Here is a 19449-nt window from a genome sequence, read left to right as displayed (position 1 = left end):
GGGGGCTGAACGGTATGGGGGTGGCATAGACAGCCAGGAGAGGGGTGCCCCAAGAGGGCAGCGAGCAGGTACCCCTCTCCTTCTGGCTCTGCTGGGAGGACTGGACCCTCCACACTGGCTGGGGCTGCAGTGTTGCCTCTGGCCCTGGGGGAGTCACCGGTGCAGGAATGAGGACCACTGAATTAGGAGTCTCATGCCTCCTGGGAAGTGATCCCCACCAGGGTGGTAATGGATCCTTACCTAAGTGGTGACAGCATATTCCCTGGGCCACTGTGAAAGTGATGCTACTCTTCCTGATGGCCCTGGCCCACGGCATGGCCACAGAGCCTCCGCACCCCCTCACTGGTCTCGTCTCCTCCTGCCCCACAGGTACCTGGGCCTGCAGGTGGGCTACAAGGCGCTGGGTACACTGCTGCTCTTGTTCGTCAGCTGGCGGGTGAAGAAGAACAAGGAGTACAATGTGCAGGAGAAGGCTGCGGGCCTCATCTGACCCCTGACCCTCGGCCCAGCCACTGCCCTGTTCCAGAAAGTGGACCCTGCCCCTCCACGCCTGCCTGTATTTACTAATGTTAACACATCATTTCCGTTTTGTTTTCTAAATAAGAGAAAACCCCAGTCACCATTTGCCCTCCCTGCCTCCACGCCCCCACCCCAGGATTCCTTAGGTCCACTGTGTACCTGGACTGATGGGCACTGAGCTGGAGGGCCAGGTCTTTCCTGGCTCCTTTCAAGGCACCTGTGTGTGCCCAAGCTTTCCTCAGTGCTGGATCCCCCAGCAAGGATGCCCACTGAGGCAGCCCCTGCTCCCCCACCCCAGCCTTGTGGGTGGGGCTGGTTTCCTAAGTGGAGAGAGCAAAGCGTTATCTTCCCAGGGGAAGGAGGAAGAGGGCTGGGTTATGATTAATGGCCAGAGGCAGGCTAGGGGAGGGAGAGCCTGGCTGTAGCCTTCTTTGTGTCTTGGTTCAGCATCAGCACAGAACTCAGGAGGGACTGGCCTCCTTCCCCTCAGATCTTCGCTTCCTGCCCCAAAAGGCCATTTTGGAAGCTGCCATGTTGGGAAGTATGGCCAGCCGGTCCCCTCTCAGTTAGCCCACACTCAGGCACCAGAGCAGAGACCAAGACACCATGAGGTGGGTCATCCAGATGCTGTTCCTGTTAACTCTAGATCCTTCTGTGCTGAGAAAGCCACACCATGGTGAAGACCCAAGGAGGGCCGTGAAGTGGTCAGTAGCCCAACCTCCTGCACCCTCTATGTGAGGATGAGACCACTGAACTCAGAGTGATGGGAAGACCCTCCCCAAGTTTCCTTGGGAGCAGATGAGGTGGCCGCACGTGGGCTACCCTGTCTGGACCACACCCTGTGTGCCAAAGAGTAAAGACAGGCAGTCCAAGATGTCAGCAGAGCAAGCAATGAAGCTGGGGGGTGGTGTCAGGGTCTGCCAAGCTGGATGGTAAGCCCATGAAGTAGAGGCCAGGGTGGTCCGCTTCCCTGGCTCCAGACACTCCTGTGTTCAACATGTTCTCAGCCTCTCCTCACTGCCCCTCTGGGGGCCTGGGTTGAGCGGCCCCCCTGCTGTGTGGTAAAGGTTCAGAGTTAGCTGTCCACAAAGGAGGCCTTTCATCAACAAGTATTATATTTATTGCAGACCAGCTTTGTGCAAGGCAGCGCTAGTACATGGCTCTCCGGCGAGCTCTCCTAGGCTCTCCCCTCCCCGCCCCCCATCCACACCGGGCCTTCTCCTAGAGTGTGCTGGGGACAGCGGCAGGGGTGACACGGCATGAACCCAGAGACTGTCAACAGGACCTTGACCATCTATGTCCCACCAGATGGCCCCTGCACCTAGCCCTTTGCCAGACAGAGACCTGGCTCACCGTGTCCTCTGGAGCAGCTGGGAACTGGTTATTGCCACACATGGCTCTCTTGAGCGCCATACCTCTCGGAAGAACCCTCCAGAAGCATACCAGAAGCCATCTCTGGAAAGGGCTCATATGGTGGTAAGCCAAAAAATGTATGTCAGTGGCCAAACCGCCAGGAGATGGAAGTTTTTGTGACAGCCACTGCTACACGTGGCCTTTTTTCCAAAGATCTCACTCAGGAAGGGAGGCTCCATGCAACCTCAGGGGCTAGTTTCAGCATTTTAAGATGGTTCCGCTTGGAAAATGATTCCCTGCAACTAATCCTGGTCCTTCTCTCTGTGATTTAACCAAATTCTGAAGGCACTGCCTTCAGCTGAGCTCACGAACAATGAATGCCAACCTGCAGATTCTGGAAGATTGGTTGCCCTCCCAAGGCTTTATTCTATTATGATATTGCTATTAATATATTATAATTTTGCTATTGACGTAACTTGGTCATGAATTTGTACTGTCATCTGTGTCCGTCAGAGAGCCTATAGAACCTGCACTTTCTGGCCAAAGGAGATGCCCATGCCCCAGCCACAGGGGCGCATGGCCATGGGGATGGGAGGTAACGCCGCTCTCCACCCATCAGCCTGGTTCAGAGCAGGCAGCAGGCTCTTGTTGTTCCTTCAGTGAAGTTCTGCAGATAACCATCAAAGGCCCACAGTGCTTGGCTCTCAGGAGGCCTGATCCCTGCCTTGAGTTTATATCCACAAGTGGAGTGGAGCACCAATAGCTAAGTCCGTGATACAAATCAGAATTAATATCATAATCGTCTTTGGTCACTTGGGCACAGCCATCCTACCACTTCCCACAGCAAATCTCTTCTCCTGACGGCCTGCAGAGAATACAAGGTGTCACCTTCATTTCACTTCTAGAGCAAACACTTCTAAAGCTGAGCAAACTTCCTTGAGTGCTGGACACTCATAGAGGATGTGGTTAAAACACAGCTTCCCAACCTCTCCAGCCAGCCCCCGAGTCTGTGGGAGTGGCACCTGTGACCAGCCTATCCTGTGAGGCCGGCGTGGGTGGTCCCTACACCCTGGTGGTGGGTCATCAGTGCGGCAGAAACTTGGCGACACCCACTTGTGCTTAGGCCACTGAGAACTTTACAGACTCTGTTGGCCTTTGGTAAGGAAAAGACGACAAGGGAAGGGGGGCCTGTTAATCTGATTTCCTGGGTGGCTGCCCTCAGGAGCCGGTGGGCATGAAGAATAGAGCTCAGCGTTCTGTTAAGAGCATACTACGTACGAAAAGTGGGACTCTCGCTCTCCCAGCTTGAGTGTGCAAAAATGGCACAATTATTCTCTAAATCAGTTATGTTTGTTTTCTAGCTGTCATCCTGCTAGCTGGCTGGAAAGTAGCATCGACCATCCTCGATGGTCTGGCCCCAAAGGCATCCACGGTCCCTTGGGTCCTGCCAGTATGAGCCTTTGGTCCTTTCCCAGGCTGAGGCTCCCTACTTGCCCTGCTTCCCCCTGAGCCTGGAAACCGTGCAGAGGCCGGATGCAGGGCTAGGCCCTCCCCCGCCCAGCCCTAGGAAGCCCACCCCTCTGTTGCACTCCGTCTGCCAGCATAATCCAGCCCCTCAGGGGCTGAACAAAAAAAGCCAGGAAAGAAAGGGTCTGTAGGAAAATTTTACCTCATCCTTCCTGGAACTTCTTAGCACAGGAGGGGGAAAATGCAGTGAAAATCAAATACCATATCTCCACAAATTATCCCTTCGGCCTAAAGCCCTCTGGGGTGATCCTCACCATAGCCCCATGAGGGAGGCCAGACTGGTCTGAAGGCCCCAACTGAAGATGAGGAATCTGGAATTGAGGAAATCATTGTGGCCCACTTCACCCAAATGACACCTAGCTGGGTCTGGACTTAAACCAGGCTGTCCAGATCTTTCTCCTCCAGACTCAGCTGCAGCCCCAGCCTCCCTATTCTGAAATAGGGGGAGGCCTGTCTATTCCCACTGAAATTCACTAGCCTGTGGAGGGAGGTGGGGAATCTATTGAGGGCTATGTAAGGTGGGATGGAGGTGGGGAGGACCAGGTACGACGTCATTTACCCCACCTTCAAGTAGCAAGAACATTACACGTGCTCATTGCACAGGGCCGGTTTCACCTGATAGCACCATGAGTTAAAGGAGAGTCGCAGAGAAAATGGACAGAGGAAAAAGCTTTCACACAGACAGACCTTCAAGGGAACACCCCCACCTGGTGACAGGTTAGCAGATTCTCACTTAGGAAACAAAGCCACATCGTGATCTTCTCCAACCAGCTAAGCAGGGGGCTGAATCCGTCTGTCTCAGATTGTTATTAAAATATCATATTACAGACTCCTGAAGTGATGAGATTGGCAGGGGCTCCGTGTGTGTGTGTGTGTGTGTGTGTGTGTGTGTGTGTGTGTGAGACAGAGAGACAGACAGACAGAGAAACCCTGCTAATCCAAAGGAGAAATCCTCTTTTCCAACCACAGGAACCACATATCCGGGGAAAATGTCCATCTCCTGCCAATAGCACCCGATTCATTATAACCTTTCCTCAGAGATTAAATATGTAAACAGGCCCCGGACAAGCCCTTGGCAAATCGTAAGTGAGAGAAAGTTTTTCTCCCATGGCACACCCTGCCATTCATCCCCACATGACACAGGGGTCACCCCAGCTTGCTGAAGCCCCTGCCCCGCCCCCCCCCCAGGCACTGCCGCACTTTGATGTCAACAACAGTGACTAAAATGCGCGGGGATCTTGTCGCCCAGCCGCGCATCTCCCCCGCTCCTCTAACTGCAATTCAGGCAGGATAGGCAGGGCCAGGCTGTGGTAACCGCCCCCGTCTGTCATGTGACACAAAGGGCGCTCCTCTCTTGCTCACCCGAAGTCTACTGTGGGTCTGGGTGGCTCGCCAGGGCAGTGGCTCAGCCGTGCAGTCTGCTCGGATGCCGAGGTCCCTCCATTTCATAACATGCCACCAGAATTGACGAGGCAGGGCCAGAAAGTCCTCAGAGGTCTCGCACTGGTAAGTCCGAGTTCTGGCCCCTGGGTGACCGGCTCCATCTCTGCTCCCAGCCTGTTGGCCAGTAGGTGCGTGTCCCTGCCCAACTGCCACAGGGTGGCGAACCTGGGGGACATAGGTGCTCTTGGACACTTAAGCCAGCTTCGTCAGGCTGTCAGGAAGGGGGATTTCCCAAGGAGGCAGCATCCATGCTGGCTCTGAAAGGGGATGGGACGATTTCTAGGCAAGGCCTAGCCCACAGGCAGTTTGCAGAGGGCTGGGGAGGTGGGGAAGGAAGCAGAGGAGGTGGAGCTGGGGCGGCAGCTGAGAGAGATGCAGGGCCCGGGAAGGTTCTCTTGAGATGGGAGAGGTTTGCTGGGGAGGCTGAGAAGCCAACGAGAAGTACAGCTGTCTGAGCGACCCTGGGAAGGAAGAGGGGATGAGCCGATACACTCTGGAGGAACCTCACCCCGAGCTTCCACCAGCCCTGGAAGGCCAGTATGGCTAATCCTAACCTCGGAATGGAGAAAACGAGGCCCCTTCTAGCTGTCACTTGTGCCTCCATTTATTCATTTAGTACCTGATGCAGATGAGGACCGGAGATGACAAACACGTGGTCCCTATCCTTCAGGGGCATATTAGGAGTCAGAATAAGACCTTAACAGAGGGCAGGGTTCAAGTGCTATGAGCTCATTGGGTTGAGAAATCAGAGAAGGGGGTTGATCCAGGTCTTGGAGGATGGACTAGATCTCAAGAGACTCAAAGGTGCCAAAACATTCCAGGCAAAGGGAAGGAAGCAGGAAAACCTGGGTGAGCTCTGAGAAACCATGGACACAGGGCCCACGAAGGAGATCAGACATAAGGCCTGGAGAGGCAGTTGGATCCAGGCTCAGAGGCTGCTGGAGGGTCTTGAGGGCTGGCTGACACCAGGCTGTGAGTGGTGGGGCCAGCTGGGTCCTGGCTCCTGGGTCAGGGCCTGGGAGAAGGGCCTCAGAGCTCCAGCCAACCAATCCCAGGAAGGTGCTCCTAGCTCAGGGTCTCCTCCTGGAGTCTACACTGGAAAGGGGCTCCTGAGTGAGCCATGCTATACCCTCAGGGGGCTGTCCTTTCTGTACTCTCAGCATGCACCAGCCCTGCCCCACACATTCACAGGGAGACCCCACGGCATGTGCTTGAAGGAGATAACCCATTTGCAGCCTCCCTCTTGGCCAGTGCTCCAGGGCTGTCCCAGCCAAGGGTGGGGTGGAAGCTGCTCTGTCCCCTCTTTCCCTCCCACCTCCTCTCTCTGACCATCTGGGCCCTGGAGCCACAGGCTTGGAGCTGGGATTAGAGAGGCTCAGTCTCAGGGCCCAATAAAGCAACTAACTTAAGTCCCCCAGTGTTGCCAACCCCTTTCTCTTTACAGACACCAAATCCATAAAAGTGACCTCAGAGGTCTTGGATAGGGACCAACATTTGTTTAAACCTTGGTCCTCATTTCACCTCACTACCCCTAGTTTACAGAAGAGGAACAGGGATGGCTGGATGAGACAGAAGCGCTCCCTTGGGTCCACAATGGGAAAGGACCCAGGCCGATTTCACTCTGTTTCTGTCTGGCTCCTTGACCCAGGCAGCCTCTCCAGACACACTGAGATTTCAGAAGGGCTCTTGAAGCGCAGAGTTCCAATAGCTCGGGAGTGTTGAGCGCTCAGACACCGTCCCAAGTGCTTTAGACAGGTTTGCACCTTGAATCATCACTGCACCCCTGTAAGATGCAATCATCATGCCATTTCACAGACGAGGAGCCCGAGGCGCGGCGCACCGCGGTCTCGGGTGCTTTTCTCTCCTTTGCAGTGAGGTGCGGGCGCGCGCCGGGAAGGCGGGCGCTGCGGGCTGCGGGAGTGGCGCCCCGCCGGGGCCGCAGGAGCCAGCCGAGCGGCGGCCGGCCACCAGAGGGCGCGCCCGTCCCTGGGCCCGGGTCCCAGCAGGAGCCCCGACGAGGCACCACGGCCCGTGGACGCCAGGGACGAGCGGCCCGGCCCGCCCGGCCCGCTCCGCGCCGCGATGGGGCATCTGCCCGGGTTCCGGCCGCACAGCTGCCCCGCCCCGCCCCGGCGCCCTTGGTCCTGCCGCCCTCCTCACGCCCCCCCCACTCCCGCACCGTCTACACTGGCCGCCGCAGAGCGGCCCGCGGTCTGGGCGCCGGCTCACAGGTCGTGGCCTTGAGATGTCCCCCTCTCCCGCTCCACGACAAAGCACCATTTAGTCTGTTTATCTGTATTTTCAGCGCGAATGTGTAGTGAACCCATTAAAGAACAAGGAAACCAAAGGAAAAGATGCGGGGAAGCACCAAAAGGCACACACGGCTTCCTGACTCTCTCTGACCTCTTGTGAGCAGAGCGGCCACCCAGCCCGCAATGTGGGGTCCTCACAGCCTCTCCACAGCGTCGCTCTCTGGGGACCACCATTCCACGGCTGCAGGGGGCTCAGGTCCCTCTGACCCCTCTTTCCTCCGGTCCCCAGAGCACTCCTAGGGCCTGGCCCTGAAATAGGAGCGAGCCTCAGAGAGAAAGCCGTGTCTGTGTCCTGGGCCTGTCCACTTGGGGAGTGTTCCAACTGCCCATCCTGTGGAATCAGGCATCCAGCAAGTACTGGGCACCAGACCTGTGGCGTGAACAAGACAAACAGAACCCCTTCCCCCTTGGAATTTACAATTGGGGAAGCAAGAGAGACATAACCAAGGAGGCACACAAATTGCATGGGAATTGCTAGTAATCTGTTACAGGTGCCGCAGTGCCCCGAGGAAGTGCAGACAGACAGATGGATACCTGCATCAGACTGCAGGGGGAAGGGCAGGCGTGGGGTGCTACCACAAAGCCGAGAGAGGCCAGTTCCCCAACAGATCGGAGTGGGGGGGGGCAGGAGTAGAGTCGGTGAACTCCAGCTGAATCTTGAAGGGTAGGGCAAGTTTGTTGAGCAAGGTCTCAGAATGGGGTGTTCTGGGCAGATGGGGCTGCAGAAGTGAAGGCTCAGAGATGAAAAAGCTTGGGTAGGTTTGTCTGGAAAGCAGGGGCAGGTAGTGCGTATTACAAGTTGTCAGAGCGTAATGGGTGGTCGTTGTACCACGCATACCTCCTTTAGCAACTGGATGCTGGCTGTGGGTAATGGGAAGGCACAAACAGCTTTTTAACAGGCAAGATACAACCAGGTTTCTGGGTTATTTAATAAAAGGCCTCTGGGGCTTGCAGGTGTACTTGGGAAGGGGAGCCTGGCTGGCAAAGGTGGGTTCTACGGAAGGAGGCTGCTGGGGGAACCAGCAGTGGAAACGATCAGAGCTGGGATGCTCCAGTGGGTCCAGAGCTGAGGGAAGGGCCAGTGAGCAGCAGAGCACCCCAGGCCCCCACAGGCTCCCAGCAGCCACGCTGTGTGCCACCCCCCCCCCCAAGTACTGGAAGTGATCCAAGCCCCAGAATGTGCCTTGTTAGAAAGCAGATGTTGGAAACCAACCGTGCCTGGATTCTGATAGGCCCACAGGACATTTATGTTTTCCAGTTAGCTGCAAACGTCGGGAGTGTTTGAATTTTGGATTTTCTCTGGAAAAAACCCCTGGGCCCCACTCCTGCCGGATGACAAGGGGCTGGAGCTGAGACAGAGCACTCCTTCAGATGGTCCCTGTACTCCTAGCGTTGCTATGGCCCCCACATCACTGGCTTAGTCCCTGTGGGTATTTAAATTTCCACGCATACACACACCCTGAAAGAGTCCAGCTGAGCCACTGAAAATCCAGGAGAGTGTCAGAAAAGGCCTGAAGGACGGTGCTTGAGAAATAAGGAGCAGGTGGAGGACTGCCTGCGGGGGGCGCTAGAGAGTAGCGTCCGAACTGAAGTCCGGGTCTCTGCCCGGACCTCCTCCCCCTGACTCTTCCACCCCACCGCGCTTCATGGCACGCCAGCCTTCTGGCTGATCAAACCTAGAAGAAAATAAGCGAGGAAAGCTTAGGAACTGGGGAGGCACGAGGGGAGGCTTCCGTGGTTGTAGCTATGTTCTGCTTCTGGAGTTCGTGGAGGGTCCATGGTTTGGGGAGAATTCATTGAGGTTTATGTCCTTCTGTGTCTTCTAGTTTGCAGAACGAAGGGCCAGCATATCACGCATGTATCTCAGTCGGGCCCCGCTACAGCCGTTCCATCACCCCGGGGGTGGGGGGGAATCTTCCGTAAAGTAAAACTCACACTTCAGATTTGATTTTCCCAAGGTTGGTTTACGCAGTGGTTCTGAGTACATTTTAGATTTACACGCCGAGTAGGGTTTTATTGTACAATAACATTTTACCATCTTTTTAAGCAAATGGTCTTTGTATTTATTAAAATGCCCTCAGATGGAAAGCCTTTCCCATTATAAAACTTTTACCAATTTACTTTTATGTTTATGATTTTTTTTTAACGAGGGCCGATATTACCATGTGGCAAGGCACCACCTGCCCTGCAATTTATTTGAGACAGAGGTGGCTTTGAGCCAAAAGTCTGATTTGGGTTTTTTTGGGGTTTTTTTTAATTTATTTTTTATTTTTAAAGATTTTATTTATTCATTTATTTGAGAGAGTGAGAGCACTTGAGAGGGGGGAAGGTCAGAGGGAGAAGCAGACTTCCTGCCGAGCAGGGAGCCTGATGCGAGACTCCATCCCCGGACTCCAGGATCATGACCTGAGCGGAAGGCAGTCGCTTAACCAACTGAGCCACCCAGGGGCCCAGTCTGATTTGTTTTTAACTTAATAAAAGAAAGAAAATAAGTGACTTTTTTATTCCCCACTTTCTCAGTCTGCACTGTCTGATAACGGCAGAAAACAAATTATGTGAGAAAAAATAGGATTATCATTTTTAACATTCAGCATAAATTGTAATAACATTTTAATCTTTATTGTTTGAAAGTCATCTGGGACTTAAAATGTTATAATTAATGGCTTTCTACCCAAAAATAGCTTCATATGTTTGTTCTCTCTTGTCAGAGCACAATATTTACTTGTAAAATGGAAACTTAATTATTAATAATTTAATTTTATACCCACAAGCTACCTATTTCAAGAGCAAAGTTTTTATGTTTTTTTTTTATAAAGACCGTTCTCTACCCATGAATTTTTAAAACTCATTTAATATGCTTATACACATCTTAGAGTTTTAAAATCACACTTCACTTGGCTTTCTATAAGATTGCAAAGATGGGCCCCCTGGGGCTGTCGGGACACACGGGGGCGGGGGGGGGGGCAGGGAGAAAGAATGAAATGTTCATCAAGCCTTTGGTTGTTAAGACAATGAGTCAGGAATCCACAAATCATGTACTGTTTATCTGAATACCCCTGGAATATTATTCCACATCTCTGAGTAGATAACCTCATATGGCCATGATTCATATGTGCTGAGTGAGAATCCCTAGAGACACACCCTCCTGTCACCTCCCACTTCACTCTGTTCCTGGGGAGGATCTTTCACACTTAAACAATGGAACAGAGGTACTCAACCCAGTGCTAGAAGGGCCTCTCAACCCACACGACTTAGTTAAGTAGGGAGATTTTCTGGGGTGTGAAGCAGAAGGCGCCATCCAGAGTGGGGGTTACACACCCTGACCCATACACAGCAAGCACCTCCTTTTTGTTCTGGCTCCTAAATTGTGGGCCCTATTGTTGAAATGTGAATGATGCCCCCATACAAATGCCCTGTGCACAGTTAAGAAAAGGAAGGAGACAATGTGGTCAGAACTGACTCCTGTTGAAACAAGTTGGGGCTAGAAGCCGAGAGTCCTAGACTGGCCATTTGCAGGTCAGTACACCCCCTTCTGCCTTCCCGTCCCTACCAAGGATCCAAAACAGCAAACACTCAAGCCAGCCAGCATGGGTGTCTTCTCCGACTGAGGCTTTATCCTCTAACTGCAAAAAGGCCTCACAAAGGGAGGCCTGAGGAAAGCCTGACCCTCTGCCTTGGCCTGGGACAGCGATGGAAACCTCCCACGTGGGGGATTCCAAATTCAGATCGGAGTACAGTCGCACATTCCCAGCTTTGAGATGGAGACCTGAATTTCTAGTATGAGGAGAGAGAAACTTTTCTAAGTTTCTTAGTCTTACCACCTATGGTAAGCTGAATGTTGGTCCCCAAAGATATGTCCATGCCCCAGTCCCCTGGAACCTGTGGATGTTACTTTATATGGCAAAGACTTTGCAGATGTCATTTAAGGATCTTAAAATGGGGAGATTATCCTAGGTTATCTGGGCAGACCCTAAATACCATCACAAGTGTCTGTATAAGAGGGAGGCAGAAGATCACATACAGAAGAGAAGGCAATGGGAAGAAGCAAGGAAAAGTGTCCGTGAGAATCTCCAGAGACAGCATAGCCCTACCAACGTCTTCATGTCAACCTACTTTCAGACTTCTGGCCTCTGGAACTATAAAGATAGACTTCCGTTCTCCTCTGTCGGTCTGAACAAAGTCTGACCAAAGTGGCAGTCATTTGTTACAGCAGCTACAACAGGAAGTTAGTGTGCCACCTCTCAGCCAGAACCCTAAATTCGCCTTGTGACCAAGTTTCTAAAATTTTGGTCCTCAACACAATTGGCTGGCAGGCTGGCATTTCCTTGCTATGTGTGATCAAGTGGTTATACAGCAGAATCAGCCCCTCCTAGCTGTGAGCTGGCAGGGAAGTGTACCCTAGACATCCCACGAGATAAAGCTCCATGCCAGGGAGACCAGGCATCCTGTCCATCTGGCCATGATTTCATAATTGCCATAAAAGAGACTCTATGTGGGACGCTTGGGTGGCTCAGTGAGTTAAGCGTCTGCCTTCAGCTCAGGTCATGATCCCCAGGCCCTGGGATCGGGTTCCTTGCTCAGCGGGGAGCCTGCTTCTCCCTCTGCTTGTGCTCTCTCTCTCTCTGACAAATAAAATCTTTAAAAAAAGAGACTCTATGTTTTATTTTAAAATAAATATGCTACAAATTCTTGCCTAAATATTTTTAAGGAAGAAATCTTACCTTTAATTTTTTATTCCCCAGAGACTCTCCTTAGTTAATAAACTCTCAGATTAATTACAAACAAGGTCAGAGGGGACATAGTCAAGAATTACTTGTCAAGTGGTTGTGAGCAAATCAATTTCCTACCACCAATATAGTTTGCAACTCTAGGGGAACATTCATAATTTTTTATAACAAGCATCTTGATAACTACTTTTCTCTACTGAACATACAAAAAAATAACACTTTTCCCTACCAAATACACAAAATAAGCATTGCTGTTTCTAAGGCCTTGAGAGGAGATGTTACATTCCAAAGAAAATTAATGGTAATTCTAGAGGTAGACTGCAGAAGATTACAGCGCACTCCTGCAAATAAACTACTTAAGGTAATGATGACAAGATTAGAATAAGCAATTTTTAAAAATTTTTCTCTTTTATATGAAAGAAAACCAGTATGAGTTTTGTTAGAAGAATGCATACTTATTATAAATTATTCAAGCACTGCATGGAGGTTAAAAAAATTCAAATGCCACTCTTCATAAATAATTAACATTTACATTAGGAGGATCTTTTCATGTGTGTGTTCCAGAAAGGCTAAAGAGATATACCAAAAGGTTTTGATAAATATGTGACTATTTTATGGGGCACCTGGGTGGCTCAGTCGTTAAGCGTCTGCCTTCAGCTCAGGTCATGGTCCTAGGGTCCTGGGATCGAGCCCCCGCATTGGGCTCCCTGCTCCGCGGGAAGCCTGCTTCTCCCTCTCCCACTCCCCCTGCTTGTGTTCCCTCTCTCGCTGTGTCTCTCTCTGTAAAATAAATAAATAAAATCTTAAAAAAAAAATATGTGATTATTTTATATATGCTATTTGTAATGTTATTACATTTAACTTCATTTGTATTTAAAACTGGAAGAAGAAATCGAAAGGAATCTAAAAGATTATATCTAACTCTAATTATTATGTTTAATAATATCTAATATATAATTATCACATAATTATATATGACATATAATAATTAGATATATTAGATATATTAGATATATTAGATACTAGATTTTTTTTTACTAGATTTGTTTTTTAGATATTAGATACATTTTTCTTAGTTACATTAGATATTTTTAAAAGATCTTTTTATAATCACAAAAAGAGATTTGGGGGAAAAACATATTGAAACTAGAGTAATTGTTTTTACATTCCATACTTCGATTTAGGCATCATCTTTTGACTCCCTGACATGAAAAATGAGGACATCAGATCGGGAGCCTTCCTTTCCCCTCCCCCACATCTTCACATATTGTGATATTAATATTCTTATATAAATAGTATTTATATTTTAGCTCATAACTATAATTTGTAAAATGGATTCTATTAATATTACTTCATAGTTAAATGTTTCCAAATCTTACCACAGCTTCTCTACTCCTGAAATCTTCATTTTGACTTACAGAAATTTAACTTCAAATAAGATCTTTATCCCCTCTCAGCTAGTGATATTTATTTCGTGAATGTTTTTATTTACAAAAATACTTATTTTCAACAGTATTTCCCCTTAATTTTTTTTTAAAGATTTTATTTATTTGACAGAGAGAGTGAGAGAGGGAACACAAGCAGGGGGAGTAGCAGAGGGAGAAGCAGGCTTCCCGCAGAGCGGGGACCCCGATGTGGGGCTCGATCCCAGGACCCTGGGACTATGACCTGAGCCAAAGGCAGACGCTTAACGACTGAGCCACCCAGGCGCCCCTCCTCCCCTTAAATTTTTTACTCTAACTTGTGACTTATATTTTCTTGAATATTTAAATTTTTCCCAAGGCTTAGAGAAACTAAAAGCTTTGACCCAATGTCACACAGCTAGTGTGCAAAGTCAGGATGCACATGCAGGCCTAATTTCAAAGCTCACCCTGTTGTCATCTATCCATTATCCACTGCTCCCATTCGGTTATACACTTGCTCATTATCCATCACTCCTCACCTATGTAGCCCTGTATCTATCCATCTGTTACCTCCATTCATCCTTCAGACATCCATTTACCTACTTTTTCATTATTTCACTCACACACATATGATACAAACTTACATACATATATACATAGCCATTCATCTATCCAGACATTCTACCTATTCCAATCCATCATCCTTCTATTCACCTATCTATCCATTTATCTGCATTAATTTACTCCAATATCCATCCATCCACCTATATATGGATACACAGATAGATACATCCACTCATCCAGACATTCATCTATCCATCTACTCACCCACAAAGCACCCTTTCACAAACCAGTCCATTCCATCTCCCAAGGATCCTTTTATCCTTTCTATTAATTCATATGCTCATCCAACCAGTTTATCTATTTATCCAGTCACCGGTAACTCTGAAAACCAGACCTTCCATGGAATAGGGAGTTGTCTCCTTCTCAGATTCTCTTCTGTTCTTGTTCCATTTCCCAGCCATCAAGAGAAGACCACAGCATTTCACAAGCACAATAAGGAGGTCTGTGAACCCCTAACTGTCTCCCACCCATATGAAAATTCTTGCAACAGAGACTGTGGGTCTTATGGTACCCTATTAAATATGGAGCCCTTCAGTAATCTCCCCAATAATTGAACCTTCTAATATTCATACAGTAATGAATCCTCTCTTTATTGAAGAGTCATCAGCAAAAATTACAACCTAAGACCATGAGGCAGAAATTTTGCCCATATTTGGAATCCTTTAGACCTCCTCTATCATTGGCCTGATATTTTTGTTGCCATCACAACCTTCCATCAATCCACCCACTGCTTAGCTCCCCGACCATCCACAAGCAGTCACTGAAGGTGACTTGCCGATTGACGCCTAGTGTAACTTCACTTTGCCCACCCCCAGTGTAGGTGAAGCAGCCTGGACGCACCACTCTGGTGGACCTCAGTAAGAACTTAGCATGAGAGAAGCTCAGTTTCTCACTCAGATGAGTGATTCACAGCTAGAATGATTGGATCGAGGTTATTCGTGACAAAGACAAGTCAAAACAAATCAAGAGAAAAGAATATAGAAATAAAAATAAATTCTAAAGGCTCTCTTGCAGAGTATTCTGAAAAGTAGAGATAACGAAACTATAATCAAACTTGGAGTAGAAAAAGAAAAGGAGCAAGAGGAAGAAGGAGGAAGAAGAGGGGATTAACGATGGTGACGAGGAGTTCTAGGAGGAAGAGGGGGAAGAAAGAGAGATAGTAGTGCCCTATGACCTAGAGAACCAGCCTTGGCTTCTGGTTGCCCCCAAAACAATCAGTGATAAAGAAATTACAGAGATAAGACAGAGAAACAAATATAAGAACTGTGACTGGTTTCTGGGGAGAGTAAAGCTGGGGTGAGTTCATGTGAAAGGTTGACAGCAGACTCAGGTGGGGGCAGCAGGCACAGAGATGGGGAGAAAAACTGTGGAGGGGGGACTCTCAGTTCAGTTCATTCCTGTCTCCCATATTTCCCAGGGAAGATGACTGGTGGCCTCTGCCACTAGAAGAAAGAAATCAGTGGTAATAGCTTGGCGGCTCAGGAAATATGCCAGAGTAATATCAGAGCTGTGCCGAGTTGAGATTCTGATAAAAACACAAGCAGGCATTTACTCTTCTGTCCCAGTCTCCTCAAAACGCTCATGGATGGCAGATGACCATTTCAAGGGCAGTGGATGATCTCCTTGTGAATGGTGGCTGACCATTCTAAAGATCTTGTTTTCTTTCAGTGCTGTTTTTTTCTAATAATTTAAAGGGGAATCTCTGACTAGAGAAATTTCTCTGTGAAATGAGAGCAAAAGGGATGTGGAGTAGCAAGTCTGGAGTACCTGAGCCTCTCCATCCTGGGGCTCATCCCTACTCCTTCCTTCACACTCACTGGAGGGACAAAACCAGACCTCTATCGTATCCCTCCCCATTAGCTGACTGGGCAGCTGATACCCACGAGAGAAAAGTGAGCTCACAAGCCAGAGTCAGTAGAGAGACCTGAGGAGTAAAACCACTATAAAATATATACAACAAACTGAACACCGTGCAGACCACAGACAGATCAACAGTGTAAGATAAATATAAAAAATATAACAAAGATACTCAAAGATATGAGAGAATATTGATAAAATTAAGAAGGAACAAGAAGGAACAACTGGGCGGCCCAGTCGGTTAAGCATCCGACTCTTGGTTTCGGCTCAGGTTGCAATCTCAGGGATCGAGCCTCTCATCAGACTCCATGCTCAGCGGGAAGTCTGCTTCTCCCTCTGCCTCTGCTTCTCCCTACGGCTCATGCCCACCTCCCCCCCAAATAAATAAATAAATAACCTTAAAAAAAAGAAGGAACAAGAAGAACAAGAAGCAATAAAAGAAGACAAACCTGTGCCTCTTCTGATAGAAGAATAGGAAATTCATTCAGGACAACAAGAGAAACAGGCACCATTTTTAAAGACATACTTAAAGATAATGGGGAGAGAACAAAGTAGTAAAGAAGTGGTCGGGGATCTTGGAGATCTTGGAGAAAACAGGAATCCAGAAAAGTGTGCTGAACATTTGGACTACTTCTGCCTTGGGAGCATTTACTGATTCTGGACAAGTCAGCAATATTTGTAATAAGCAAATACTGGAAACAACCAAAATGTCTTTCTATGATAGATGGATAAATAAACTGATACATTCACATAATGCAATAGCGCACAGTAGTGAAATGAACCAACTACAACTACATGCAACACCATGGGTACATTTCAAAAACTCACTACTTAATGAAAGCAGCTAGATGCAAAAGAGTACCTGTTGTTTGATCCAACTTACATAAAGCTCAAAAACCAATCCATGCTGACATATCTGAATAGTTATGTCCTTTGTGGGAACAGTGTAATGACTGGGAGGGTGATGGAGGTTTCTGGGGTACTGGTAATATGTAGGTAGGTCGGTGGAGCCCACACACTTTTCCCTATTCTTCCTGCTAAATACAACTGAATACCCTAGATATCGTATATAAACAGAAAGGTGGAGAGAAGAAGACAGACCAAGTTTGGACCTTGGGACCCAAGGAATGACATGGTAATGAGTTCCCTATATGCTGTTTTTATTCATATATCCTGGACTTGGAGCAGAAGAAGCTGGTGACTCAAAAAGACCACTGAATATAGACAAATATAAAGAACCAACAAAAGCCTGCTCTCTCTAGTCAATGGACCGGGAAAAGGATAGCCTAACAAAACAGAAAACTTTAGTCAATAACTGCTATATTCCAGTCAAATGCCACAGTAAAAACTGTGAGTTCTCCCCTATCACCTACCTACCCCGGCAAAGTCCACGCAGTGAGTAGAGACTTCCACCATTGCCAAGCTATATCAAAGCTGGGATGGGGTGTCAAGGAAGGTCAAGATGGAAGCCGGGCCTTTCATGCCCACTGGGCAGTACTGAGGCCTTCCCCACCTGTACTATCAGAGGAGACCATGCAGAGAGTCTGGACATTCACCCCCCCACACACACAGTAACAAGGCCCAACTGATTTTTGACAAAGGTGCAAAAGTAATTCAATAGAGAAAAGATAGCCTTTCCAAAAAATGGTGCTGAAGCAACTGGACATCCATAGGCAAAAGAAAAAAGACCACCTCCAACACACCTCATACAAATCTAACTCAAACTAGAGCATAGACTGAAATGTAAAACCTAAACCTATTTTTAAACTTTTAGAAAAAACATAGGAGAAAATCTCTGGGACTTAGGACTTATTGAAGAATCCTTGACATGACACCGAAAGCACAATTCCTAAAAGAAAAAATCAGTAAGTGGGCTTCATCAAAAGTAAAAACTTTTACTGTGCAAAAAGCCCTGTTAAGAGGTTGAAAAGACAAGCTGCGAAATGGGAGAAAATATTTGCAAACCACACATCTGATAAAGGACTAGTATCTACAATATATAGAGAACTCTCAAAACTCAACAGTAAAAAACCCAAACAATCCAGTTAAAAAATGGACAAAAGACATGAGCAGACAATTCACCAAGGAGGATGTACAGATGGCAAATAAGCACATAAAAAGATGTTCAGCCTTATCAGCGGTTACGGAAATGTAGATGAAAACCGCAATGAAATATCACTACATAGCTCTCCGAGTGGCTTAAAAAAAGAAATAAAAAGTAACAAAAGCAAAGGCTAGTGAGGATGTGGAGAGACTGAATCCCTCACACATTGCTGGTAGGAATGTAAAATGGTACAGCCACTCTGGAAAACAATTTGACAGTTGCTTAAAAAAAAAAAAATTAAGCAACTGCCATATGACCCAGCAATGCACCCCAGGAATTTATCCCAGAGAAATAAAAACTTACATTCACACAAAAACTTGTACATGATTGCTCACAGCGGCTCTATTGGTAACAGCCCAAACCTGGAAATAACCCAGATGCCCTTCGATAGGTAAATGCTCAAACTGGGATAATCCATAATCCATACCATGGAATACTCCAAGGGAGTAAAAAGGGAGCCAATTACTGATACACACAACCTGGATAGAATTACGGCGAGTGAAAACCAATCCCAAAGGGCTACCTACTCTATAATTCCACTTACGTAACATTCTTGACATGACAAAATTATTGAAAAGAAGAACGGTTTAGTGGTTTCCAGAGGCTAGGAAGGGGCTGGGGCAGGAGGAGAGTTGGTGTGGGTATAAAAAGACAACATGAGGGACCCTTGTGACGACGGAGATGTTCTGTATCTTGACTGGATCAGTGACAACACCCTAGCTGTGTCATTGTACTACAGTTTTGCAAGATATTCCCACTAGAGGAGTCTGGGTAAATGATATCCAGGATCTGTGTTCTTTCTTACAACTGCTTGTGAATCTATAATGACCTCAAAATAAAAGGTTTAATTTTAAAAAGTATATACAATAGCAAAAGGCTGAGAATAGCCAAGACTTTCTTTAAAAAATATATATATATATATAGGTGAAGAAGCAGAAGTACATGACCTGAGGACAATCTTTGGAAAACAGTTTGGTTTAAAATCGAACATACTTGGTTCTATACCTCAGTGCATCTACTCGATACGTATCTTGGAAAAATTTCTCCCAGGTGCCTCGGGAAGCACATAAAGGATGTTCATAGCAGCATTTGTAGTACGCAAAGAAAACTCTGGGCATTTTCCGATGTTCATTTCCTGGTTTTACTAATGAATGATGGCAAATGGAAGATGGTATCATTGTGAATCTAAAATTATTTTAAGTTAAAAAATGTCTTATCTGGATACATTTTACTGGAAATGATACAAAAACTTGAGCATACACTCCAATGTTCACGAAATAGCAGTGGAAACAAAAGAACCACTAGTATATGCATCAACAGACATATCTTAGGGACATAATGTTAAGAAAAATGCAAGTCATAAGAGAGACTATACAGTTTGAGACCTTACATAAAGTTCAAAAGACGCAAACAAAACAAAGTATTGTTGAAGGACACATCCAAAAGCGATAAAACCCAAAGAAAAGCCAGGGTTGTGTATTTCTGCCTTGAGGAGGGAGGAAGGGAAAAGGATGCAGGGGAGGGAAACAAGTAGAGGAGGGAGGAAGGGAAAAGGACGCAGGGGAGGGAAACAAGTAGAG

General features: G+C 47.6%; 1 protein-coding gene across 1 annotated transcript in view; it reads left to right on the top strand.

Moving 5' to 3' along the window:
- SLCO2A1 (solute carrier organic anion transporter family member 2A1) overlaps window positions 1-2936 on the top strand; it is an 83804-nt gene extending 80868 nt beyond the window's left edge. Inside the window, exon 14 of the mRNA XM_034994969.1 lies at window positions 370-2936. Coding sequence (XP_034850860.1) covers window positions 370-490 — 121 coding nt within the window. The 3' untranslated portion in view covers window positions 491-2936. The remainder of the gene's footprint in view (window positions 1-369) is intronic.
- Window positions 2937-19449: the final 16513 nt, after the last annotated feature.

The sequence above is a fragment of the Mirounga leonina genome, unplaced genomic scaffold (assembly GCF_011800145.1).
Source record: "Mirounga leonina isolate KUSES-001 unplaced genomic scaffold, KU_Mleo_1.0 Mir_115, whole genome shotgun sequence".
NCBI classification, from domain to species: domain Eukaryota; kingdom Metazoa; phylum Chordata; class Mammalia; order Carnivora; family Phocidae; genus Mirounga; species Mirounga leonina.
The sequence above is the reverse complement of the archived record's forward strand: the minus strand, read 5'-3'. Positions and strand labels throughout refer to the sequence as shown.